The sequence below is a fragment of the Protomyctophum parallelum genome, assembly GCF_964188405.1.
Source record: "Protomyctophum parallelum genome assembly, chromosome: 8".
NCBI classification, from domain to species: domain Eukaryota; kingdom Metazoa; phylum Chordata; class Actinopteri; order Myctophiformes; family Myctophidae; genus Protomyctophum; species Protomyctophum parallelum.
Window position 1 is genome coordinate 53,180,887 of NC_139703.1, and position 13,107 is coordinate 53,193,993.

Genomic DNA, 13,107 nt, shown 5'->3' on the forward strand with positions numbered 1-13,107 from the left:
AAACAAAATAGCTTACACAATTAGTTTGCGTTTGTATAGCTATGTAACTATTAATATCTACCACTCTATTAACATCATCACTAAATTGTGCATATGTTGCTGTTTTGGCGCCTCTGCCTCCAGGAATCAGAGCTTATGAAGAGCTGGGATACCGAGCCTTCGGGACGCCGGGGAAAATGGCCGCTGGCATCGCTATCACGCTGCAAAACATTGGAGGTGAGTCACTGTCTCTGCAGGTGTTCTTCTTTGGCAGTGAAAAATCACATCGTCTTATATAACCCATTTAGACAGGGCCGGATTAACACCACTGAGGGCCCCTGGGCACTGAAGCAGAGTGACAGCCAATCTAGCGCATTGTTGCTGCTTTAGTCACAATTGCACTTTTCAGCTGCCCTTCTCACCAACAATAAAACATATTTTTAGACACCATTCATTTCATTCGGATTAGCAGGGAAATTATCTGTGGAACTAAAATAATTTAAAAAAAAAAAAGTATTTTTCTTTTCTTTTTTTTTTAGGGGCCCCTGGTGCCCAAGGGACCCTGGGCACGTGCCCAAAGTGCCCATATGGTAGATCCGGCCCTGCATTTAGACCTGAGGACGATATTTACCAAAAGAAAGTCCTAACAGTTTTCTGAAAGACCTATTTCTGTGTTTCTATGTCAGGGATGCTCAATCTTTTTCATGTCAAGGACCACCAGAAGTATCTATATTGGCTGCGGACCCCCCATGTGAAAATATGTCGTTCCACCCCCCCCCCCCCCCTCCCCCAAATCAATAGTAATAATAATAGATCCACTAACTCAAAACATGTCGTCGCACCGCGATGCGTTTTCAGCTTATAAATCGGCTATTTCTGCTACTTTTGTGTGACACTATATAGTATAAACATTAAAAAGTTAAAGGGACACTTCACCCTTTTTGCAAAAAAAATATGTTAATGACGTTTAGAAGCTTTAGAACACTTTCCTGGTGGTCTTTATGTGTGTAATATGTGGTTTTAGATATTTTAGATTGTAGCAGTGAGCCTGTTGTCTCTGATGTCATGGACACTGGGCTCACTTCCTTCCTGGACTACATGTTGTCTCAGTAAGACAGCTCTCCCCCTATCCACAAGGAGGAGCAGTGCACCAAAGAATTATGGGAATTGTAGTCCAGGAAGGTAGTGAGACCAGTGTCCATGACATCAGAGAGAACAGGCTCACTGCTACAATCTAAAATAACTAAAACCACATATCACACACATAAATACCCCCAGGAAAGTGATCTAAAGCTTCTAAACGTCATTAACATATATTTTTTTGCAAAAAGGGTGAAGTGTCCCTTTAATATATGGAGATTTCTGCTCGACAGCAATAATATCATATAAAACTTCCTCGGGGTAAATCCTTTCAATTTGAAACTCTGATTTACAAATAGTTCATTTAAACGTAGTGATATCTTTTTGGTTAAAACAATACGTTCTTCATTAAAAAGAATACATTTTCAGGTTGGTCAACAATTTAATCTAAATCAGGAGCGAGAACCCATTTATCAGCTTCAGTCCTTCTACTGTATATTGTTCTCTCTCTACGTCGTCCTCAGACGAGCCCTCCATCGGCGTCTCCAGTCATCTCGGTTCTCCATACATCTGGCCAGCTCCTTTGTGCTTTCCGCACCAGTATCTTTCTTTAGTACGTCCTCGTAGGTAGGTGTGGGACGTCCTCTCGATCGATGCCCGTGTGTTGGTTCCCACAGTACAAGCTTTTTGGCCGGGAGTTCTTGATGTCGGTGGCAGTGGCCAGCTAGTCTCATCCTCCTTACTGCTATCTTCTCTGTTACACTTGGTAATGCCCCGTACAGAAGCTTGTTGGTGATGTGCTCATCCTGGTTGATGTTAAGTACCACACGTAACATTCTGGTGTAGCACCCGTCCAGGGATTTCTGTAGGGCTTGTTTAATTGTTTATATTGTTCCCTTTGTTTCATCTCTTCCACTTGTTCTTCCTATCCTGTGTATGAGTTTGGTCGCCACGGATTGGATGACATTGGTGACAATCTGATTACTCAAGAGTGTCAGTCAGTCATTTCCATCTATTTGAGAGCCTCAATGGGACCCAAACTGACGTGTTTGGGTACATTTTTACTAAGGCCGGGACTAATTGCGATTAATTACGATTAATTAACTACAGAAAGATTAATGCATTAAAAAAATTAACGCATTTTAATCGCACTATTCTTTTCACCGCGGAACGTTGTCACTGGGCAGTTTTCAGACGGACCTGCGCACCAAGTGTCCGTGTCCTCTTCAGACAATAACACCACCAGAAACCGCAGACGGTTCACCAGACTGGGGGAAGCCGCTGAGATCACTTTGCTTGTCCCCGTGGATTGGAAATAGGATTTAAAAGGCTATCCGATGGTAGCGTGGATTACAGCACAGTTGTGTGCAATTATTCAATAAATAATTATTACCCCTATTACTACAAAAACAATGTTTTATTGCTTAAACTTATGTATTCACTATTCATTGATTCACTAGTATACCAAAATCCATTTGAAAAAATTGCTTTCTCACTATTCTCGGGTCAAATAATGATATGCGATTAAAATGTGATTAATCTAGATTAATTAATCGCAAAGCCTCTGATTAATTAGATTAATTATTTTAATCGAGTCCCAGCTCTAATTTTTACCCTTTCAGAGTATACTGAGTGTGTGTTATACTGAGTGTGTGCTATACTGAGTGTGTGTTATACTGAGTGTGTGTTATACTGAGTGTGTGTTATACTGAGTGTGTGTTATACTGAGTGTGTGCTATACTGAGTGTGTGTTATACTGAGTGTGTGTTATACTGAGTGTGTGCTATACTGAGTGTGTGTTATACTGAGTGTGTGTTATACTGAGTGTGTGTTATACTGTGTGTGTGTTATACTGAGTGTGTGTTATACTGAGTGTGTGCTATACTGAGTGTGTGTTATACTGAGTGTGTGTTATACTGAGTGTGTGCTATACTGAGTGTGTTATACTGAGTGTGCTATACTGAGTGTGCTATACTGAGTGTGTGTTATACTGAGTGTGTGTTATACTGAGTGTGTGTTATACTGAGTGTGTGTTATACTGAGTGTGTGTTATACTGAGTGTGTGTTATACTGAGTGTGTGTTATACTGAGTGTGTGCTATACTGAGTGTGTGTTATACTGAGTGTGTGTTATACTGAGTGTGTGTTATACTGAGTGTGTGTTATACTGAGTGTGTGTTATACTGAGTGTGTGTTATAGTGTGTGCTATACTGAGTGTGTGTTATACTGAGTGTGTGTTATACTGAGTGTGTGTTATACTGAGTGTGTGTTATACTGAGTGTGTGCTATACTGAGTGTGTGTTATACTGAGTGTGTGTTATACTGAGTGTGTGCTATACTGAGTGTGTGTTATACTGAGTGTGTGTTATACTGAGTGTGTGTTATACTGTGTGTGTGTTATACTGAGTGTGTGTTATACTGAGTGTGTGCTATACTGAGTGTGTGTTATACTGAGTGTGTGTTATACTGAGTGTGTGCTATACTGAGTGTGTGCTATACTGAGTGTGTGTTATACTGAGTGTGTGTTATACTGAGTGTGTGTTATACTGAGTGTGTGTTATACTGAGTGTGTGTTATACTGAGTGTGTGCTATACTGAGTGTGTGTTATACTGAGTGTGCTATACTGAGTGTGTGTTATACTGAGTGTGTGCTATACTGAGTGTGTGTTATACTGAGTGTGTGTTATACTGAGTGTGTGTTATACTGAGTGTGTGTTATACTGAGTGTGTGCTATACTGAGTGTGTGTTATACTGAGTGTGTGTTATACTGAGTGTGTGTTATACTGAGTGTGTGTTATACTGAGTGTGTGTTATACTGAGTGTGTGTTATACTGAGTGTGTGTTATACTGAGTGTGTGTTATACTGAGTGTGTGTTATACTGAGTGTGTGCTATACTGAGTGTGTGTTATACTGAGTGTGTGTTATACTGAGTGTGTGTTATACTGAGTGTGTGTTATACTGAGTGTGTTATACTGAGTGTGAGCTATACTGAGTGTGTGCTATACTGAGTGTGTGTTATACTGAGTGTGTGTTATACTGAGTGTGTGTTATACTGAGTGTGTTATACTGAGTGTGAGCTATACTGAGTGTGTGCTATACTGAGTGTGTGTTATACTGAGTGTGTGTTATACTGAGTGTGTGTTATACTGAGTGTGTGCTATACTGAGTGTGTGTTATACTGAGTGTGTGCTATACTGAGTGTGTTATACTGAGTGTGTTATACTGAGTGTGTGTTATACTGAGTGTGTTATACTGAGTGTGAGCTATACTGAGTGTGTGCTATACTGAGTGTGTGTTATACTGAGTGTGTGTTATACTGAGTGTGTGCTATACTGAGTGTGTGTTATACTGAGTGTGTGTTATACTGAGTGTGTGCTATACTGAGTGTGTGTTATACTGAGTGTGTGCTATACTGAGTGTGTGTTATACTGAGTGTGTGTGTTATACTGAGTGTGTGCTATACTGAGTGTGTGTTATACTGAGTGTGTGTGTTATACTGAGTGTGTGCTATACTGAGTGTGTGTTATACTGAGTGTGTGTTATACTGAGTGTGTGTTATACTGAGTGTGTGTTATACTGAGTGTGTGTGTTATACTGAGTGTGTGTTATACTGAGTGTGTGTTATACTGAGTGTGTGTTATACTGAGTGTGTGTTATACTGAGTGTGTGTGTTATACTGAGTGTGTGTTATACTGAGTGTGTGCTATACTGAGTGTGTGTTATACTGAGTGTGTGTTATACTGAGTGTGTGTGTTATACTGAGTGTGTGTTATACTGAGTGTGTGTGTTATACTGAGTGTGTGCTATACTGAGTGTGTGCTATACTGAGTGTGTGTTATACTGAGTGTGTGTTATACTGAGTGTGTGTGTTATACTGAGTGTGTGTTATACTGAGTGTGTGTTATACTGAGTGTGTGTGTTATACTGAGTGTGTGCTATACTGAGTGTGTGTTATACTGAGTGTGTGTTATACTGAGTGTGTGTGTTATACTGAGTGTGTGCTATACTGAGTGTGTGTTATACTGAGTGTGTGTTATACTGAGTGTGTGTTATACTGAGTGTGTGTTATACTGAGTGTGTGTTATACTGAGTGTGTGCTATACTGAGTGTGTGTTATACTGAGTGTGTGTTATACTGAGTGTGTGTTATACTGAGTGTGTGTGTTATACTGAGTGTGTGCTATACTGAGTGTGTGTTATACTGAGTGTGTGTTATACTGAGTGTGTGCTATACTGAGTGTGTGTTATACTGAGTGTGTGTGTTATACTGAGTGTGTGTTATACTGAGTGTGTGTTATACTGAGTGTGTGTTATACTGAGTGTGTGTTATACTGAGTGTGTGTGTTATACTGAGTGTGTGTTATACTGAGTGTGTGCTATACTGAGTGTGTGTTATACTGAGTGTGTGTTATACTGAGTGTGTGTGTTATACTGAGTGTGTGTTATACTGAGTGTGTGTGTTATACTGAGTGTGTGCTATACTGAGTGTGTGTTATACTGAGTGTGTGTTATACTGAGTGTGTGTGTTATACTGAGTGTGTGTTATACTGAGTGTGTGTTATACTGAGTGTGTGTGTTATACTGAGTGTGTGCTATACTGAGTGTGTGTTATACTGAGTGTGTGTTATACTGAGTGTGTGTGTTATACTGAGTGTGTGCTATACTGAGTGTGTGCTATACTGAGTGTGTGTTATACTGAGTGTGTGCTATACTGAGTGTGTGCTATACTGAGTGTGTGTTATACTGAGTGTGTGTTATACTGAGTGTGTGTTATACTGAGTGTGTGTTATACTGAGTGTGTGTTATACTGAGTGTGGTGTGTTATACTGAGTGTGTGCTATACTGAGTGTTGTGTTATTGAGTGTGTGCTATACTGAGTGTGTGATGTTATACTGTGTGTGCTATACTGAGTGTGTGTTATACTGAGTGTGTGTGTTATACTGAGTGTGTGCTATACTGAGTGTGTGCTATACTGAGTGTGTGTTATACTGAGTGTGTGCTATACTGAGTGTGTGCTATACTGAGTGTGTGTTATACTGAGTGTGTGTTATACTGAGTGTGTGTTATACTGAGTGTGTGTTATACTGAGTGTGTGTTATACTGAGTGTGTGTTATACTGAGTGTGTGTTATACTGAGTGTGTGTTATACTGAGTGTGTGCTATACTGAGTGTGTGCTATACTGAGTGTGTGTTATACTGAGTGTGTGTTATACTGAGTGTGTGTTATACTGAGTGTGTGCTATACTGAGTGTGTTTATACTGAGTGTGTGTTATACTGAGTGTGTGTTATACTGAGTGTGTGTTATACTGAGTGTGTGTTATACTGAGTGTGTGTTATACTGAGTGTGTGTTATACTGAGTGTGTGTTATACTGAGTGTGTGTTATACTGAGTGTGTGCTATACTGAGTGTGTGTTATACTGAGTGTGTGTGTTATACTGAGTGTGTGTTATAGTGAGTGTGTGCTATACTGAGTGTGTGTTATACTGAGTGTGTGTTATACTGAGTGTGTGTTATACTGAGTGTGTGTTATACTGAGTGTGTGCTATAGTGAGTGTGTGCTATACTGAGTGTGTGTTATACTGAGTGTGTGCTATACTGAGTGTGTGCTATACTGAGTGTGTGCTATACTGAGTGTGTGTTATACTGAGTGTGTGCTATACTGAGTGTGTGCTATACTGAGTGTGTGTTATACTGAGTGTGTGTTATACTGAGTGTGTGTTATACTGAGTGTGTGTTATACTGAGTGTGTGTTATACTGAGTGTGTGTTATACTGAGTGTGTGTTATACTGAGTGTGTGTTATACTGAGTGTGTGTTATACTGAGTGTGTGTTATACTGAGTGTGTGTTTATACTGAGTGTGTGTTATACTGAGTGTGTGTTATACTGAGTGTGTGTTATACTGAGTGTGTGTTATACTGAGTGTGTGTTATACTGAGTGTGTGCTATACTGAGTGTGTGTTATACTGAGTGTGTGTGTTATACTGAGTGTGTGTTATAGTGAGTGTGTGCTATACTGAGTGTGTGTTATACTGAGTGTGTGTTATACTGAGTGTGTGTTATACTGAGTGTGTGTTATACTGAGTGTGTGCTATAGTGAGTGTGTGCTATACTGAGTGTGTGTTATACTGAGTGGTGTGCTATACTGAGTGTGTGTTATACTGAGTGTGTGTTATACTGAGTGTGTGTTATACTGAGTGTGTGCTATACTGAGTGTGTGTTATACTGAGTGTGTGTTATACTGAGTGTGTGCTATACTGAGTGTGTGTTATACTGAGTGTGTGCTATACTGAGTGTGTGTTATACTGAGTGTGTGCTATACTGAGTGTGTGCTATACTGAGTGTGTGTTATACTGAGTGTGTGTTATACTGAGTGTGTGTTATACTGAGTGTGTGTTATACTGAGTGTGTGCTATACTGAGTGTGTGTTATACTGAGTGTGTGCTATACTGAGTGTGTGTTATACTGAGTGTGTGTTATAGCTGAGTGTGTGTTATACTGAGTGTGTGTTATACTGAGTGTGTGTTATACTGAGTGTGTCCTATACTGAGTGTGTGTTATACTGAGTGTGTGCTATACTGAGTGTGTGCTATACTGAGTGTGTGTTATACTGAGTGTGTGTTATACTGAGTGTGTGTTATACTGAGTGTGTGTTATACTGAGTGTGTCCTATACTGAGTGTGTGTTATACTGAGTGTGTGCTATACTGAGTGTGTGCTATACTGAGTGTGTGTTATACTGAGTGTGTGTTATACTGAGTGTGTGTTATACTGAGTGTGTGTTATACTGAGTGTGTGTTATACTGAGTGTGTGCTATACTGAGTGTGTGCTATACTGAGTGTGTGTTATACTGAGTGTGTGTTATACTGAGTGTGTGTTATACTGAGTGTGTGTTATACTGAGTGTGTGTTATACTGAGTGTGTGTTATACTGAGTGTGTGTTATACTGAGTGTGTGTTATACTGAGTGTGTGCTATACTGAGTGTGTGTTATACTTACTGAGTGTGTGTTATACTGAGTGTGTGTTATACTGTACTGAGTGTGTGCTATACTGAGTGTGTGTTATACTGAGTGTGTGCTATACTGAGTGTGTGTTATACTGTACTGAGTGTGTGCTATACTGAGTGTGTGTTATACTGAGTGTGTGTATACTGAGTGTGTGTTATACTGAGTGTGTGTTATACTGAGTGTGTGCTATACTGAGTGTGTGTTATACTGTACTGAGTGTGTGTTATACTGAGTGTGTGTTATACTGTACTGAGTGTGTGCTATACTGAGTGTGTGTTATACTGAGTGTGTGCTATACTGAGTGTGTGTTATACTGTACTGAGTGTGTGCTATACTGAGTGTGTGTTATACTGAGTGTGTGCTATACTGAGTGTGTGTTATACTGTACTGAGTGTGTGTTATACTGAGTGTGTGTTATACTGAGTGTGTGCTATACGTGAGTGTGTGCTATACTGAGTGTGTGCTATACTGAGTGTGTGTTATACTGTACTGAGTGTGTGCTATACTGAGTGTGTGTTATACTGTACTGAGTGTGTGTCTATACTGAGTGTGTGTTATACTGTACTGAGTGTGTGCTATACTGAGTGTGTGTTATACTGAGTGTGTGTATACTGTACTGAGTGTGTGCTATACTGAGTGTGTGTTATACTGTACTGAGTGTGTGCTATACTGAGTGTGTGTTATACTGTACTGAGTGTGTGTTATACTGAGTGTGTGTTATACTGAGTGTGTGCTATAGTGAGTGTGTGTTATACTGAGTGTGTGTTATACTGAGTGTGTGCTATACTGAGTGTGTGCTATACTGAGTGTGTGTTATACTGAGTGTGTGTTATCTTACTGAGTGTGTGCTATACTGAGTGTGTGTTATACTTGAGTGTGTGTTATACTGAGTGTGTGTTATACTGAGTGTGTGCTATAGTGAGTGTGTGCTATACTGAGTGTGTGTTATACTGAGTGTGTGCTATACTGAGTGTGTGTTATACTGAGTGTGTGTTATACTGAGTGTGTGTTATACTGAGTGTGTGCTTATACTGAGTGTGTGTTATACTGAGTGTGTGTTATACTGAGTGGTGTGTTATACTGAGTGTGTGTTATACTGAGTGTGTGCTATACTGAGTGTGTGTTATACTGAGTGTGTGTTATACTGAGTGTGTGCTTATACTGAGTGTGTGTTATACTGAGTGTGTGTTATACTGAGTGTGTGTTATACTGAGTGTGTGCTATACTGAGTGTGTGTTATACTGAGTGTGTGTTATACTGAGTGTGTGCTATACTGAGTGTGTGTTATACTGAGTGTGTGTTATACTGAGTGTGTGTTATACTGAGTGTGTGCTATACTGAGTGTGTGTTATACTGAGTGTGTGTTATACTGAGTGTGTGTTATACTGAGTGTGTGTTATACTGAGTGTGTGCTATACTGAGTGTGTGTTATACTGAGTGTGTGTTATACTGAGTGTGTGCTATACTGAGTGTGTGTTATACTGAGTGTGTGTTATACTGAGTGTGTGCTATACTGAGTGTGTGCTATACTGAGTGTGTGCTATACTGAGTGTGTGTTATACTGAGTGTGCTATACTGAGTGTGTGTTATACTGAGTGTGTGTTATACTGAGTGTGTGTTATACTGAGTGTGTGTTATACTGAGTGTGTGTTATACTGAGTGTGTGTTATACTGAGTGTGTGTTATACTGAGTGTGTGTTATACTGAGTGTGTGCTATACTGAGTGTGTGTTATACTGAGTGTGTGTTATACTGAGTGTGTGTTATACTGAGTGTGTGTTATACTGAGTGTGTGCTATACTGAGTGTGTGTTATACTGAGTGTGTGTTATACTGAGTGTGTGTTATACTGAGTGTGTGTTATACTGAGTGTGTGTTATACTGAGTGTGTGTTATACTGAGTGTGTGTTATACTGAGTGTGTGCTATACTGAGTGTGTGTTATACTGAGTGTGTGCTATACTGAGTGTGTGTTATACTGAGTGTGTGTTATACTGAGTGTGTGTTATACTGAGTGTGTGTTATACTGAGTGTGTGTTATACTGAGTGTGTGTTATACTGAGTGTGTGTTATACTGAGTGTGTGTTATACTGAGTGTGTGCTATACTGAGTGTGTGCTATACTGAGTGTGTGTTATACTGAGTGTGTGTTATACTGAGTGTGTGTTATACTGAGTGTGTGTTATACTGAGTGTGTGTTATACTGAGTGTGTGTTATACTGAGTGTGTGCTATACTGAGTGTGTGTTATACTGAGTGTGTGCTATACTGAGTGTGTGTTATACTGAGTGTGTGTTATACTGAGTGTGTGTTATACTGAGTGTGTTATACTGAGTGTGTGTTATACTGAGTGTGTGTTATACTGAGTGTGTTATACTGAGTGTGTGTTATACTGAGTGTGTGTTATACTGAGTGTGTGTTATACTGAGTGTGTTATACTGAGTGTGTGTTATACTGAGTGTGTGTTATACTGAGTGTGTGCTATACTGAGTGTGTGTTATACTGAGTGTGTGTTATACTGAGTGTGTGTTATACTGAGTGTGTGTTATACTGAGTGTGTGTTATACTGAGTGTGTGTTATACTGAGTGTGTGTTATACTGAGTGTGTGTTATACTGAGTGTGTGCTATACTGAGTGTGTGTTATACTGAGTGTGTGCTATACTGAGTGTGTGTTATACTGAGTGTGTGTTATACTGAGTGTGTGCTATACTGAGTGTGTGTTATACTGAGTGTGTGTTATACTGAGTGTGTGTTATACTGAGTGTGTGCTATACTGAGTGTGTGTTATACTGAGTGTGTGCTATACTGAGTGTGTGTTATACTGAGTGTGTGTTATACTCAGTGTGTGCTATACTGAGTGTGTGTTATACTGAGTGTGTGTTATACTGAGTGTGTGCTATACTGGCATCAGTGAGAGTTCCTGGCACTCACTGAAAACAACAAGTGTGGGCAGGCTGGGCTGTATTTTGACAGGTCGATTTTGAAGGTGCGGTTTACCAGGTCGTGATACATAAATTGGCCTCGCTCTGCGCACATTCGTATTATGAAAGGCATATCGGCCCGTGTTGAACGCACTCGGCCCGTGTTGAACGCACACACATTTGGCATACCGCGTCCCTGAATATTTTAGCATTGTGGGAGTGTCCATATGTTAATTATTCTCGCTTTGCGCAATTTGCTATTAAGCCCCTTGACCTAAAGACACTCAGCGCATAACGATTAGACGTGGGTCTGACCACCTCATAAACGCAAAAAGCACTGTTTGATTTGACACTTGAGCGCTCTGGGAGGCTGGTAGAGTGTTGCCATGTCTGTTTATTATAAGCGGCTTATTTTTCTGTAAAGTTGCTTTCTGTGTGATTGCTTTTCTTGTTTCTAAAGTGGTTATTTGGGCTTTTCTCCTAATGTTGTTTAAACCAGTGCAAAACAAGCACATTCCCATGTCAAGGATCCCCAGATGAATGCATTTGCCCAACTAAGGACAGCTAATCCAAAAATTAAATAAAAAGATTACTTTTGAAAATAGCAGATCTATACCAGCTCACAATGCATCACATTCATTCATTAAAACTATGAACTCTGACTGCAGGGGGATATATAATGATCATTATAACAATGTGCAAGAACATATTTAAAAAGAAGGAAGAACTTTATATTTGTGGACAATCAAAATATGTTTTTTTATTTTAATGTGGTGTCATTCAAATTAATCTGGATATGGCAGACTCACTATTTAGAAAATAAAAACATGGCACTTCATTTAAAATAGGTTACAGACCCCTGTTATATGCGCTTATTTTTATAGACCCATTTACTTGTTTCTATGAGACATGGCAGTTTTGCGTCTATTTTTAAAAGATGTTGAGATTAGAAACGGCCATAATTCTTTCATTTCTCAACCTTAAAAATAAATAAAAACATCTCCATAATCCGTGGGAAATGTGCTTTCATATGCTGTATCACACCCGATTCAAGTCTTCTTCAATAAAATGCTACGAGCGAACTCAGCGAAGACCATACCATCGGGGCCACAGCATTACAGCACGCATTCAACTCATTCCTTGACTTGAATGAAATAAAATATAATAAACGTTATTTTACTGGTGTTTTTCAATAGAAACAAATAAAGAGCGTGTGTAGGCTACTGTGTGCAAGTGCAACAGTGCATATACATGCATGCACTAGGCTATATTTCTTCCGTGTCGGGATGGTGATTGAGCTCTTCAAGTTCACAGCCCGTTTGGTCTTTCATAAAAAAACCTTGATATTAGCCTATAAACACTCATGGTTCTCTCATTTCTCAACCGTTTTATTAAATGTAAAAATCTCCATATTCCTTAGGAATCTTGCTTTCATTCGCTGTATGGTACATGGTTCTATCGTTATCGAATTAATTAATTACGCATCTACTCGCAATTCCATTCCGATCTGAAAGGTGGGTCTGTTCTTTTGAGGCATAAAGGTGACAGCATGCAGTGCAATAGGAATAATTAACCCAAATGTGACAAAGGCATGTCATGTCTTCTATGGTGCCAGCCTGAAGAAATGTCATACCACGATCCCCAAAGTGCGCATTCCGTATGTGACATCAGCTGACTGGTAAAGAGAATAGTACGGACATGTTGATTGGGTACGTCTCAAACACGCCTTAAACACACCCATGACTAATTCAAGGCCGTTTTGCGCACTCCGGGGGGTGTCAAAAGCGCTTCTTAACATGCCCAAAATTGCAATATGACATACTACACGCCCCCAGATCATAATACTGTAATTAGATTAGTAATATAGAAGTAAGTAAAATAGAAGTCCTAAATCGACCCCTGAGTGTCTTAAGTACCAGGTCTTATTCCCTAACTTGAGTAAACTAAAGACCTGGAGGCGTGATCAATGCTCTTTGGCCACTCAGAATAGCCAAATGGCATTGACCACGCCTCCAAGTCTTTAGTTTACTCAAGTTAGGGAATAAGACCTGGTACTTAAGACACGCAAAATACAGCCAGCTGTGTCTTACTGAGACCATCTGCCAGTGGTGGAACTGGAAAG

General features: G+C 39.7%; 1 protein-coding gene across 2 annotated transcripts in view; it reads left to right on the plus strand.

Moving 5' to 3' along the window:
• LOC310863261 (sodium-coupled neutral amino acid transporter 3-like) overlaps nt 1-13,107 on the plus strand; it is a 150,100-nt gene that overhangs the window by 77,308 nt on the left and 59,685 nt on the right. For both annotated transcript variants that reach the window (XM_083771469.1, XM_083771470.1), the window contains one exon: nt 124-216. In XM_083771469.1, coding sequence (XP_083627595.1) covers nt 124-216 — 93 coding nt within the window. The remainder of the gene's footprint in view (nt 1-123; nt 217-13,107) is intronic.